The sequence below is a fragment of the Helianthus annuus genome, chromosome 11 (genome assembly GCF_002127325.2).
Source record: "Helianthus annuus cultivar XRQ/B chromosome 11, HanXRQr2.0-SUNRISE, whole genome shotgun sequence".
Taxonomy (NCBI): Eukaryota; Viridiplantae; Streptophyta; class Magnoliopsida; order Asterales; family Asteraceae; genus Helianthus; species Helianthus annuus.
The window spans coordinates 105,211,735-105,225,859 of NC_035443.2; the positions used below are offsets into that span (position 1 = coordinate 105,211,735).

Genomic DNA, 14,125 nt, shown 5'->3' on the forward strand with positions numbered 1-14,125 from the left:
CCAGTACACCAGGAAATTTAATTTAAGCAGGCTCCCCCCATCTCTTTGATCATCCATTGCAGTTGCAATTAAGCCATGGGTAATTCTCGTGTTTTCCCCCATTGGCTGATGAATGTATCCCTGACAGCATTTCCCGGTTCTTTACTCTTTTCGGTTTTCTCCACCTTTTTAACTTTTCTCTTATCGACTATTATTTCAACTTGCTTTGGCCCCTTTGGTATTCCAAATACCTCATAAACTGTGTCCGATGTAATGTTTATTTGGTGTCTACCTACGTTTAGTGTATCGAACATCTCGTCAAAGTTTCTTGCTAGCCAATTTGCCAATCGTGTTGAAATATGGTTGATATTCATATCAAGAATAGCTCCAAATCCCATATTTTTCACCTCATCAATCTGTTTTTTTGAAAAAATTTTCACAGTATCCATATACGAGTTAGGTTGACATCTTAACAGTATTGCTTCGTTGCTGTATTCGAAAAACTTTCTAGTTTCTGCTCTAGGTGGTTCCACCTTTTTTGAAGGTTTTTTTTTGGCTGTATCTTAGATTTCCTATCATCTTTTTTTCTTTTTCGGGAGTGGCTTAACAAAGTCATCCTCCTCAGAACTTTCTTCAACAATCCTTCTTTTTCTATTTTTGTTAACTTTGTTCAATGTTGATATTGGGTCTTCAAAGTCATCATCAGAATCTATTTCTACAAAATCGCATGTTATCAGTCAAAAACCTTTATAAAATTGCATTTATCGGTTAATCATGTACCCTAAGTCAATAAGTTGATAAAATCGCATGAATGAGTTATCAATTCGCATGTCTTAGTTAAGCATTACCAAAACTAGCCAATCTTTATAAATCGCATGCTTTAGACAACTAAAAAATATAAAATCGCATGTATAATTTAATCATAATCCCCTAAAACTAACTAATCATATAAATTCGCATGAGGTTTTTATCAATTCGCATGCTCAACCTAAACTAAGACAAAAACCTTCTACAAACAAAACTTTACATATAAAATCTCATTTGTAATACAAAACCCTATATAATATCGCACATATATCAGCTTATCGTTAACAAAACTGCATCATCATACAAAACTTAATAAATAACCATACCAGTCATAAACCCTAACAAAATCGTAGTTATGAACAATACGTAATCATATAAAACTATATGTTTTAGTCTAAAACCTTAATAAACAAACAAAATCGCATATGTCATTAAGTCCCTGTATATTCCATTATAAAATCGCAAATGTCAATCAATACCTGGATTCATCTTCTTCGCTTGTGGTCTGTCGTTGTTTGCTTTGCTTCGTTTCTCAAAACTCATGAATCTTAGTTGAATCGCAACGGTGAGTAGTAGGGAACTTGGGAGAAAGAGAATGCATTGTTGATTTTGGGTTTACGGTATGATTGTGAGTTATTGTGTGCTGATTATCAGGGGTTTTGATCTCGCAATGGACGATTTTAACCTTGGCGGTTTCTTTTATTAATTTTAATTTGATTCATTTAATAGTTAAACACGCGGTTTAAATGAGATGATCTGACGGTTGTAGTTGTAGCGTACATAATGTACGATTAGTGGATTTGTATGATAACCAGCCTCTCTCTCTCTCTCTCTCTCTATATATATATATATATAGAGTAAGGTTAACATACAAAAAGCCTTATCATACTTCACGTAGGAGACAATGGTAACCGTTGGATCAGGGGTATAATCACGCATGGGACCACATAATCACGCATGGGACCACATAATCACGCATGGGACTATAATCACGCACGTTCTATGATAATAACGCACGTTATATTTTTTGTCATGTATGTTAATGTAGGTTAAGCCTTGAAGTACATTATACTTTCTCTATATATATATATATATTGTGAGGTTCATTGGGGAACACTAAAAAAGTGGGGAACAGTGGGGAACCAACTCAAACGAACTCCGATTGGACTCATTCTAGTGGCGTTGGAACCTGCTCGTCGAACCCTAACTAAGATCTCTTAACCCTAAACACTAAATCATAACCCCTAAACCCTAAATATATTAGGGTTTGGCTTTTAGGGTTTAGCTTTAGGGTTTAGCCTTGGGGTTTAGCTTTAGGGTATAGCTTTAGGGTTTAGGGTTTAGTTTTAGAGTTTAGGGTTTAGGGTTTAGCTTTAGGTTTAGCCTGTAGGGTTTAGCTTTTAGGGTTTATAGTTTATATTTTACGGTTTAGCTTAGGTTTTAGCCTTATTTTTTAGCTTTAGGGTTTAGAGTTTAGGAGTTAGGATTTAGGGTTTAGGGTTAAGAGATCTTAGTTAGGGTTCGACCCGGTTCCAACGCCGTTGGAATGAGTCCAATCGGAGTTCGTTTGAGTCGGTTCCCTGCTGTTCCCACTTTTTTAGTGTTCCCCAATGAACCTACCCCTATATATATATATATATAGGGAGGGGCTCATGCGAGAACCACCCTTATTGTAAGAACCTTGAGAACCAATGTGAACATAATCTAAAATAGCTAAAAAAACCTAACCCCCCCCCCCAATGCTAAATGCTAAAAACTAAAACCCCCAAAAAACCTAAAAAAAACCTAAACCCCCCCCCCTCCCAAGCTAAAATGCTAAAAACTAAACCCCCAAAAAACCTAAAAAAATCTAAAAAAAATCTAAAAAAATCAAAAAAAAATCTAAAATTTTTTTTTTAATATTTTTTATGCTCAAATCGCTACTTTTAGTGGCCAAAAAAAATTTTTTTTTTTTAAAAAAAGCGATTTTTATATAAAAAATATTAAAAAAAAAATTGTGTGATTTTTAGCTATTTTTAGGCATTTTTGGTGTGTTCACATTGGTTCTCGCGGTTCTCACAATAAGAGGTGGTTCTCGCATGATCTTCTCCCTATATATATATATATATATATATATATATATATATATATATATATATATATATATGTGTATATATATATGTATATATATAGAAGTGTGTTATATATATATATGTATATATATATGTATATATGTATCGAAGTGTGTTATAATTTTTATTAAAATCATATTAGTATTGAGCCAATAAACCTAATATGTAGTGGGCTAAATTATAAACCATTAAAAAATATTTGATAATGGGCCTATATTGGAATTGGTATGTGTTTACAATTTTTTTTTTAAAATAACATATATATATCGAATTTTTAAAAAAATCCCGTGCCCCTCGAAATCATGGGCCTTGTGCGAAAGTCCTCCCCGCACACCATCACAGCCGACCATGATAACCACGTACTTTCAAAAATCGATCACAAAATCAACATATTCTACGAGGCTAACATTGTTTCACTTTTTTACAAATTTTGTCAATTAAATTAAAATTTGTCTTAACTACAACTGTTAATAGAAAGCAATTATAAAACGATATAACATTTGAAAATATTTCTTTTTATTTTATTTAATGAAATAATTAGATTAATATAAATTAATTTTTGTTGCACGCCAGGTAGTCTTTTTATTTTATATTTGCCATATACATAATTTAAATGGTACAACCCCGTAAAGTTTATGGGGAATAACCTAGTTAGCTTTATATAATACAAGGTAATTGCATTTAATAGATAAACAAGTCTTGATAATTTGTTTTCTTCAAATTACCAAGTATTTCTATACTGTGCTTGGTAGGCATGTTCTTTAGCGTCAATATTTTCCCTTTCGATAGCAACCTTGTCTTCAACAACAGTAGTAACCTTTACCTCCTATAAGAGACTTTGGTACAAACAAACAATTATTGGTAGTAAAGATGTTTGATTTTGGTGCGAATTGTTCTTCCATAGCAAGTAACTTGTCTTCTTTAAGTTTTGTATTAACAGCATGTTATGTTTATCTCAACATTTATGTGGCTCATTTATAAACACAGATACTTACTACTACTACTACTTCTCTATTTAAAATTCCTTCTTAGAAATGCAAGTGTGTTACTTATTTCTCCTACTTTGTCTATTTAAAATTGGCATACATCCACAAAACTTACAAGAAGAATACTAATTATTGAGGTTTTTGTCTCTTTAAACAAAAGTCATGTCCATTTGTATCATGTATAGAACAGAAGCTTCTAAATCATGACTTCAGAAGCTAACAAGTTTGACATAAGAAGTCAACACGTATATGCTCTTATTGCTCAAATTTCGATTCAACCGTGAATCAAATCATTATGAGTCATAAAGTTCTCGGAACTACACATGAAACAAAAATAAAAAGTACTTGTTTACGCAAAAACCGCTGACCTATTCCCGTCAAACGTGTTTTTCTGGGCGAATTATCTCATTCTATGTAAACCATCTATTAACAAGTATGCATGTTGTTTAATTAATTCAAACGCCTTTAATTATCAACCCGAGCGGGGAAAGAACGAAGAAATTATATTTTTTTCTGCATGTGTGTAATTGTTGTGTTGTATATTACTCAGAAACCTCGAGTTTTGAATGAGAAATCATATGCCCGAAACGAGAATCTTTGTCTGAAGCGAAGTTGACTTTTTGAGGTCAACCGACTAAACTTCCGACGTTCATTGCCATCTTCCACTTGAGGATGATTTGGTCCGTCTCACCCAACACGAGTTTGTTCTCTGTTATACCAAGTTTAAGATCATTAGCGTTAAAATGAAAATCAGAAATGTTTTGACTTTGGAGGTCAAACCAACTAAACATCGAGTCTGAAACTTGACAAAAACTTTAACTTATAAGAAAATTTTTAAAATGCGTGAAATCCATAACCAAGCTTCTCATGGGAAAAAACTCGATGCTAAAACAATAAGGTCTTTTCGAGGTCAAATAGGCCAAGTTTGACTTCAAAAGTCAAATTTAACATTGATGTCAAAAGTCATATCAGTTATGAAATTTGAAGTAAAAGATTTCAACTTACATTAATAGCATCCCCTCTTAGGGTCTCTATTGACTCCTCGAGTTCCATTTGTTTTGAAGCCGTAGCAAATAATGCCTACAAAGCAAAAACAGGGTTAGCAAGCTACACACTATTGACGGATCTTTAAAATTCTTCATAACTAATCAATATATGACTAGAAAAACTACTTTTCAAAAAAAAAAAAAAAACTATTTACATACGTTTGGTGCGTATGTCATAACTAGATTTCTTTTATTCGGCCCATTTGATCAGTTTAAAGATCAAACATAACCCAGATCGACCCGTTTATAAAACAAAAAATAAAAATAATTACTTTTTTAGTCTTTTGCAAATCATACTCCATTGATCTTATACGATTCATGGATTCAGCGAGCATTTCCTCTTTTTCTTGTGGAATTCTTGACGGCTTACTTGAAAGCTCAGCCACCATTGCTTCTAATTGTTTTAACTTCTCCTCACACGGGTGCAAAATATCTTTATCTTTTTCTACGGGGGGACTGGAAGCATTCACAAACCGTTGTATGTTTTTCTCGTTGCTAAATGACTTGATAATGTTTCTTGTCAAAAAATTCACCAACCCAAAAGAAATAAGAAATATGTAGGTTAAAACTTTGTACGGAAAGCCAAAAACTTTATTCACAGTGGATTCTTCCATCGTCATTCTTGATATTGTAAAATCATCTGCTCAAATACTTAACAATGGTTAGAAAGACTGTACTAAAATATTATAATTCTATAACTAGAGGTCCAAAAGATATATTTTTTTTTAATTAATCAGTATAATAAACAACATAAAATATTATTGTAACAATATTTATTTTGTAATCAAATTTAACAATATAATATATAAAAAAATGTTTAATAACCCGCACTAAATATTATCCATTTTGACCTGTTATCCAACAACCCAATTCCCCGTCTGATGTAAAATACGCACAAGGATCACTTACTTCTGGGAGTAACATCAATCTGAGAACTGGAAACCACTTGTTCAACTCTTGTTTCGTTAGAAACAGGTATGTTGACCGAACTCTACAAGATAAAAGAAAAGGGTGAATAGGTCATTTTAGTTCTATTAATAACAAGTTTTTATTGGAGAAAACATGAAACTTGGAACTAATTATTCCTAAATAACCAAAAACCAAAATTTGTGATGTCAGGCCAAAAAAATCAGAAAACGAGTTCCATAAGACATACCCTAAGATTGAGAGACATTGATCTTCTTGGAACATGAGTTTGAAAGCCCGCTAGATCCCCAGATATTTTACGGCTTATACTCTGAAATAAAAGAAAGTAGAATGTCAGCAAAATAACCGAAAACACAAGAAATTTTGACAAGATAAAAAAAATTTGTATAGCAGCCACTGCACCTGAGAAACAATTGACTTGACTTGTAAATTAGAATCATCATAAAAGCTACCATTTTTCTCTGTATTTTCCGTATTGATTAGCTGCAACAGAATCCAAACAATTGAAAACATGCACCCATTTTGTATAAAAATATGGGTCGTTACTCTTAAAAATGGCCCATATGTAGAAAATTAGCTAAAATAAGACAGGTCAAAAGTTAACTAACTTGATTTCAAAAAAAAAAAAAAAAAAAAAAAGTTTGACATATTGACCCGGACGACCCACTTTGACGTGCATACATTACATACCTTCATTAATTCTAGATCATGCCAAGGACCCTTGTCTGACCTCAAGCATCCACCTTCATTAGGACATGAACAACTTCCGCCAAGAAAATCCGGTAATTGGCTATAATAAATTCACAAAATTTTATAAATTCTAATCAAACATAAGTTTTATACTTCAAAGGAAAGAGAAAAAAAAAAAAAAGGCAAACCTTGAATCGATAACTTCCAACAGTTTGCTCTGATACTTGTTGCCAAGAACCTAAAAATTCTCATAAATCAAATCAAAATTCAACACAAAAGTCGGATGGATCTTGGTAATCAATCTTACATGTATCTTTGAGGTTGTTCTTGGATCAAGAAATCCTTTCACCGTATTCCATACTAATTTGAATCCGTTACCAGCATTGACAATGAACATCTGATGTAGAGTCTGATTAACCAAAATTTAAATAAATAAAAAATAGAAAAGGGATCAGAAACGGTACACACATGAACAAAAATAGTCTTAGTAATAATAGGGATCAATGTTAGCACCTCAGGATAGTTATCTCCGTCTATTTTCTGCATGCGCATTAACAAATCATGTGCAACTTTACCAAAACTCATCCAGTTCTACAAAACGAGACGATTAAGAATTCTTCAACTAAAAATAAAGGTCGTGTGTCGCTCATGATCGACTCGTGCCAAAAGCTCGAATCGACCCAAGCTTAAACGAGCTCGTGCCCGAGCCAAAAATAAGCTTCTTTATTAAACAAGCCCAGGCCTGAGCTTCATAGTAGGCTCGCGAGCCGGTTATTCATATAACTTCTATATAATGTATACATTGAAATAATAATAATAATAACATAAATAACTGAATAATATATATTATATTATAATTATAATTATAAATTTATACAATAGAAGGCATAATAAAACAAGCTAACCATTCCGTGAACGTCCAATATGGTGGTGCAGGAATCTATATGTCTTCTAGCTGCAACGGAACATGCTGGGAATTTTTCAGAAAACGCTTTCTCGAAACCTTGTACGTGGTATCTTAGAAACCTGTCAACTGTGGTGACATTCATAAGCTTACTGGGGTCCACTTTTCCTAATCGTTCAAAATAAACAGGCCGTCCCTCTTTGTCCACGCCATGATAGCCATGAGGATAGTAGCTTTGAACCTCTTCATATTCATCATATACAAAATCCTGCACAAAATCACAATTGCATAAATAAAATATCAAACGTTGAACCTAGCAGCTTTAGTCAAGTTATATTAAACATCATTACAATATTCGACAATGTAATTAGTTACTAATTTACTAAAAGCGTTAGTATTATTAAATGACTCTAAAATAAGATAAAAATGAAAGGTGAATATATATAAACTTATTTTTCTAACATAACCAGTTTTGGTTCAGCTGAATCGATATTGATCTCTGTATAATCACATAATCAGAGTCAAATATGCATTGCTAAATTTTATTATATGATTACTGAAAACTAATGTCTTTAACGAAACACACAAAGTCAAAATGATCATGTAACATATGAATTAGACCCTAAAAAGTCAAATAATCAATCATGTAAGCTATTAATTAGAGCAGACCATAAAAAAGTCAAACAATCATGCAAAAAGTCAAAGAGCACCTTTAAGATGGAATCAGCACCATAGTCTTTCCTCCAGTTGAGCATGTCTACCCACATTTGGACGGCCTTATCAATATCAAATTTCCTAGCCTTCAAGAATCTGCAACCCCATGAATATTGCAGCTTTTCTTTTTAATAAATCCATTGTTATTGTTACATGTAGATTAGATTGATGGCATTTGATTTAGGTCCCCTTCCTTATTTAAGGGCAGTTTAGAAATTGATTTTCGCCTTTTTTTTTTTTTTTAATTTTCAAAACCTATACGGATTTCAAAACGGGTAATGGCAATAACTAACAGAAATATTGATGTTTTCATCATTTTTAGCTTATTCTTATTTGTAATCTGAACATTTGTAGAACAAAACTTAAACTTCAAGAAACCAATAAGTGTTTAAACAAAATAACCCTTTTTTTTTTGACAAGATTGAGATCATATCAAACACTACCTCAACAAGGTGTGATAATCATCATGAGCATCAGGAAGCAAGTCTTTCTCGATCAAGATTTCACGAAAAGCATTCACTACTTTCTCTTCCTCGTCATCTCTAACATCATCAATTGAAACAGAAGCAAATCGACAATTGGAAACCCGCTTATTACTTGGCGTTTTCACCGCGTTTGGCATCCCACCCATTGCTTTTTTCTTCAAAGATCTAACCCTAACCCTTTTCTTATCATCCCCCAAATCACATCTTTGACTACTCCTATCTTCTTGATTCAATGCTACAACAATAATAACAAAACTAATACTAAGAACAAAAACTATGAATACCCTACAAGATTATATTAATAATATTTAAAACGATATACCTGGCATTATATAAAAAGTTGGAGCTTACAAGAACCCAGAAATACCCAATTGGAAATCTGCATTAGGTTATATCATGGGGTTAGATAACTTAGATCCAGAAAGATTCTTGTAATCAAGATCATGATCATTCAAAAGAATTACAACCCATAAAGAAAAGAAACAAGAATTGTAAAATAATAAGAAAAGGGTACCTTGAAAGAACCCACATTAACAAGATCGCAAGAACCAATTGAAGAATCTTTGTTTGTGTGATGAAATCGGAGATGAAATTAGTTGGGTATTGTGAGAAAGTTGGAATGGGTTTGCTTTGCTTTGCTTTGTGAATACTCGCTTCTTTGCTGTAAAGAAACAGTTTTTATTTAATTAAACAACAACAAGGTGGATGAAAGGTTGGAGGGGTGATCTCTCTTATTTATTTGGCTAAATTACATTTTTCTTCCTTTAGGATTAGGTTTGTATCAGATTACAATAGATACCATCTAAACTTTAATAATTACAGTCATAATCTTTTATTTGAGGATAAATTACATTTTTCGTCATTTATGTTTGTATCGGATTGCAATGGATGCACTTTAACTTTAATAATTACAGTCACAGTCCTTTATTTGGAAAACTCATTACACCATAGGTCCTTTGACCTTAACTTAGTTAAAATTTTCAGTTAAATTTGATCATACAAGGGTAATATAGTCTTTTTATCAATTTATTTACAATTATTATAATAAATAAAACACAAATAATTTTTAAAAACAATAAATAACTATCATCTCTCACTTTGAAATATCTCTCTCTCTAAACTAAACACCAGCAACCACTACCTCAGCCACCCTAACCCATCTCATCCGCCACACCACTCCCACCTCCGTTTGCAACCTTAAGCACCACCAACCATTTTCCGGCGACATCCAGTCACCACCACCATTTCTGGCGACATCTAGTCACCACCAACCATTTCCGACGATTCCAGTCACCACCACCATTTCCGGCGACATCAAGTCACCACCAACCATTTCCGGCGACATCTAGTCACCACCACCATTTCCGGCGACATCCACTCACCACCACCACCACCATTGATTCTTCGTCCCCAAATTTTCATTAGTATCTAATACCCCCCAAATTTTTCATACAATATACATCAACTCCATAAAAAATCTTCAATTAATCCAATTAAAACCAACAGTTTAATAGCTAACCATGGCCCTCTGTTCTACAATTTCTTTTTTTTTTTCCCTTATACCCAACAGCTAATCTGGAACAATTCAACTCAAATATTAACATAATTAAGTGAAAATAAGCAATTCATGATTTAATTCTATCAAGAAAGAGCTTTAAAACTGCTTTTTCTAGAAACAAAACTAGATACAAGCCTAAACACTTGAATCTGAATCAAATTAGGACAAAATGCATCACTAAGCATCATCATTATCAATCTAACCTTTGCAGCAGGAAACGGAAACGATGCTCAGATCTGTAACAGAGATCTTAATAGTTATAAATGGAAGGGTGGTGGTGTTGTGCAGTGGTGGCGTTAATGGTGGTGGTAATGGCGCGTTAGGATCTAGGGTTGGGGATTTTCATCGGAAAACTTCGTTCTTCACGGATTGTGGCAAGAGAGAGAGAGATAGATATGATAAAGATGGTTATACATCCTGCGGTGGTGGTTGCAGACGTCGGTGGTGGTCATACGTGGTGGTGGGATGGTTGTTTTTTCTTTTTGTTACAGAGGGTGAAGAATGAGGTGTGTAATAAAGAATTAAAGATGGTTTATAAGGGGAAGAAGGAGGATGTATAAAGACATAAAGGCCCTCACATGAGGTGCACATGATATGACTTAATGTTTAAAATTAACTGAGTTAGTGATAAAGGACCTAAGGTGTAATGCTTTTAACGAAAAAAGGACCGTGACTGTAAATATTGAAGTTAAAGGGTATCCGTTGCAATCCGATACAAACATAAAGGACGAAAAGTGTAATTTATCCTTTATTTGAAAAACATTTTACACTTTAGGTCTTTTAACTCAAACCAGGTTAAAATTTTCAGTTAAATATAGCATGTATCTTGCACATGAGGGTATGTTAGTAATTTTACTAGTATATATAAAATATATTTAAACAAACTTAGATTTAAAAAATAAAACAATTAACTTAATATTAATATTGAAGAATATAAAAATTATTTTTTTCAAAATTCAGCCTAAACACAGATCTCCGTTCTTCATTTTTTTTTCCTTCGTCATCTCTGTGTTGTTTTTTTTTTTTTTTTTTTTTTTCACAATTTACATCACTCTTAGTCGATAAATTGTACTTTTCATTTAAACCAATGTATATATTTTTTTGTCAGGAACAATCTACTCAAACCAATTTAATTTAACCCAGAAAAAACAATATACAAAGATACTTACAAATCTAAAAACTACAAATCAAGAACTAATGATCATCCAAATGAGAACCACTCCCTTTATACATGAACCCTAACGAACTCCTCTAACCAGTTCAGCCTTAAACCCACCAACATACTCTAGAACACAGCCCAGCAACACTCCAGCTCAAGCCTCAAGAAGATCATTCAACTTCATGGTCACCCTCCAGATCTGGGCTGGGTAAGTATATCCCAGATCTGTTACATATCGAGACGGTGGTGATTTTCGTTGGAGGTGGTGGTGGCTGTTGGAGTTGGTGGCGGTGGTTGTCGAAGATGGTGGTTCTTCCCCGTGATGGTTGTGTATTTAGTTAGTTCCCTTTCAGTTAATCAATCAGGTATTCAGTTAATTAATCGCGCATTCAATTAATCGATCTCCATGTTTTTATTTAAAATACCTAAAAATTGATTTAAAATACATTTTGGTAATAAATAGTAACTAATAATTTTTACGTATTTGTTCTTATTTTTATTTATTATTAGTACTATTTTATTTAATAATCAATTCGGTATCAGTTTAGTTCATTATAGTATCGGTACGATTCATGCACTCGATATAAAAGTCAATACATGTTTTACATCGATCGAAAACGATAAAAAAACAAACACTGGTACTAACACTAATGTTGTTCGAACGGTATCGATCAGTTCAAATTATCACGGTACTGGTACCGACATTTATTTATCATCATAGACAGAGTTGTATAAATGAAAAAAATTGAAACTGAAACCATAAATGAATACATGTATCAGTACATATGTTGTTTGGTATGCTACAAAAGCGATGCAATGTCAGTTTAGCGAAAGAAAAATCAGTAAATATAAATATCGGTACCGAACCGATGTTGTTCGTTTGGTTTTTTATTCAATTCACAACGGTAGCGGCACGATATCTATTATCAAACAAAAAACCATAAAAAATAATACATACATGTACCGATGTTGTTCGATTCAGTACGGTATGATAGCGATACGATTTAGCTTGTTGAAAGCAAAATAAAAAATTAAATCAACTAACTGTACCGAATAACTCAGTCTTTGTTGATTTGGTTTGGTATGATAGTGTCAGGATAGCGTTTTACGTAAAGTTTTTATGGCAGTGTTAAAAAATAAGCATAGAACGCAAACCAACTAAATTGATGTCAATTGAAAAGCATTGGTACCGATATTCGTTTTTATTGTTTTCAATCGATATAAGAATTTTTCTCGCGAAGCGTGGGGAAATATCACTAGTTATTATTATTAATAAGTTAATGTCTTATACTTGGAAAAGGGTTTCAGTAGACAAGTAAGGTGTACGGGGCAAACATGGTGAAAATGGAATAGGGGATAACTCCCTTCGCGAGAACACTGCCGCCAACCAACCCCCTTCACCACCCGGTAAACTCAATCTTGAGTCAGGATGGCATAAATACCTGAGCCCAACGGTTATACCCGAAATCCGAAGCATTTGTGATGGGTATACCCGATACCCGACGGGTATTGGGACGGGTATGCGTATGAAAAAAAAATATTTCGCGGGTATGGGACGTGTATGAGATTAGATGATACCCTACCCAATTACCTGAAAACTATATACCCATTTACCCGAATATATATACCTGATACCTTCTAAGTTTTATATTTATTTTCCTTTGACCATAGTTTAGTAATGTTTTATTCTTATAGCTTTATTATTTGAAAAAATAAACTTTTCATTTTAAATATATATATTTTGACAGCATTATTAATATTTATATGCTATGAAATACAAAATTATTTTTTGAAATTAATTTTATAATATATTTACATGTTTAAAAGATATCAAATATTATTATTATTATGATAAGTATGTTATTTATCATAATTTAATATATTAGATAGATTTTCAAAACGTAAAATTATAAAGGAAAATATATATACTTGAAAATCTCAACAGGGATGCCCGATACCCGATGATTAAATACCCGTCAAATACCCGACATGTAATGGGTCATGTATGGGACTAAATTTTATAATCGGGTATGGGTATGAGTGTCACACCACAACCGATGGTGGAAACATCGGAGTGAGAGGAACGAGATTGCTCATTGCAACATAACACCAAAAGCGACAATAATTTGAATAAACTGATTTCATTTCATAACAACTTGTCACATTACAATACTTGGAAATTCAAATACAACAATGAAACAAAATACAACATAGTACAAAATTTGATACAACAACATAATCTAAAAATTTCTAGAGGTGTATCTAAAGCATCGTCGCTACGCCCATTTTAATATCATCATCGTCCTGCAATATGTTAAAAATACATGGTTCAATACAACGTATTGGCGAGTATACAAGTTTAATATATATGATAGCACAAAAGTTTAATGAATCCACATGGGAAACTAGTTATCAAGATTAACATTAAAACTAGTATGTGAATGTCCGAGTTAATCCTCTGATTACCACAATAATAAGCATTTAACATGACCACAAGTTTACGCGCAGTGCGTTACTCCTATAATGCTATACATGTTAACGGGAGGCATGTATTGGATCCTTTGTGCATTTTATAAAAAAATCTAAGTGTAACTGTGTAGGTTTAATAGTTAAGATATAGCACCCAAAGTGTGAAATTGAAAAAGGGTGTTCGAGCATACTTACGGTGTTGCTAAGTCTTCTTTAGGAATCCCACGAGCGTAAAGTTGGTTGACGTAGTTCAGGAAAGCCAAGGTTATACCCGGTGAGCAAAGGGATGG

General features: G+C 33.0%; 1 protein-coding gene across 4 annotated transcripts; it reads right to left on the bottom strand.

The window, feature by feature from the left end:
- Nucleotides 1-4,114: 4,114 nt before the first annotated feature.
- LOC110915404 (phosphatidylinositol/phosphatidylcholine transfer protein SFH9) lies at nucleotides 4,115-10,677 on the bottom strand. Of its 4 annotated transcripts, XM_035979720.1 has the most exons (16): nucleotides 10,411-10,677; nucleotides 9,164-9,310; nucleotides 8,972-9,028; nucleotides 8,608-8,884; nucleotides 8,161-8,260; nucleotides 7,452-7,718; nucleotides 7,060-7,137; nucleotides 6,854-6,955; nucleotides 6,735-6,784; nucleotides 6,547-6,646; nucleotides 6,259-6,339; nucleotides 6,086-6,166; nucleotides 5,839-5,920; nucleotides 5,202-5,569; nucleotides 4,889-4,963; nucleotides 4,115-4,592 (listed from the first exon to the last, which is right to left on the bottom strand). In XM_035979720.1, exons 3-16 carry the CDS (start codon nucleotides 8,976-8,978, stop codon nucleotides 4,533-4,535), a joined length of 1,728 nt encoding a protein of 575 aa, XP_035835613.1. In that variant the 5' UTR covers nucleotides 8,979-9,028; nucleotides 9,164-9,310; nucleotides 10,411-10,677; the 3' UTR covers nucleotides 4,115-4,532. The 4 variants fall into 4 exon arrangements, with proteins under 4 accessions (XP_035835613.1, XP_035835614.1, XP_022015793.1 ...); XM_035979721.1 differs by lacking the exon at nucleotides 10,411-10,677 and having other exon boundaries at nucleotides 9,179-9,359; XM_022160101.2 differs by lacking the exon at nucleotides 10,411-10,677 and having other exon boundaries at nucleotides 9,164-9,359.
- Between the last annotated feature and the right edge of the window lie 3,448 nt (nucleotides 10,678-14,125).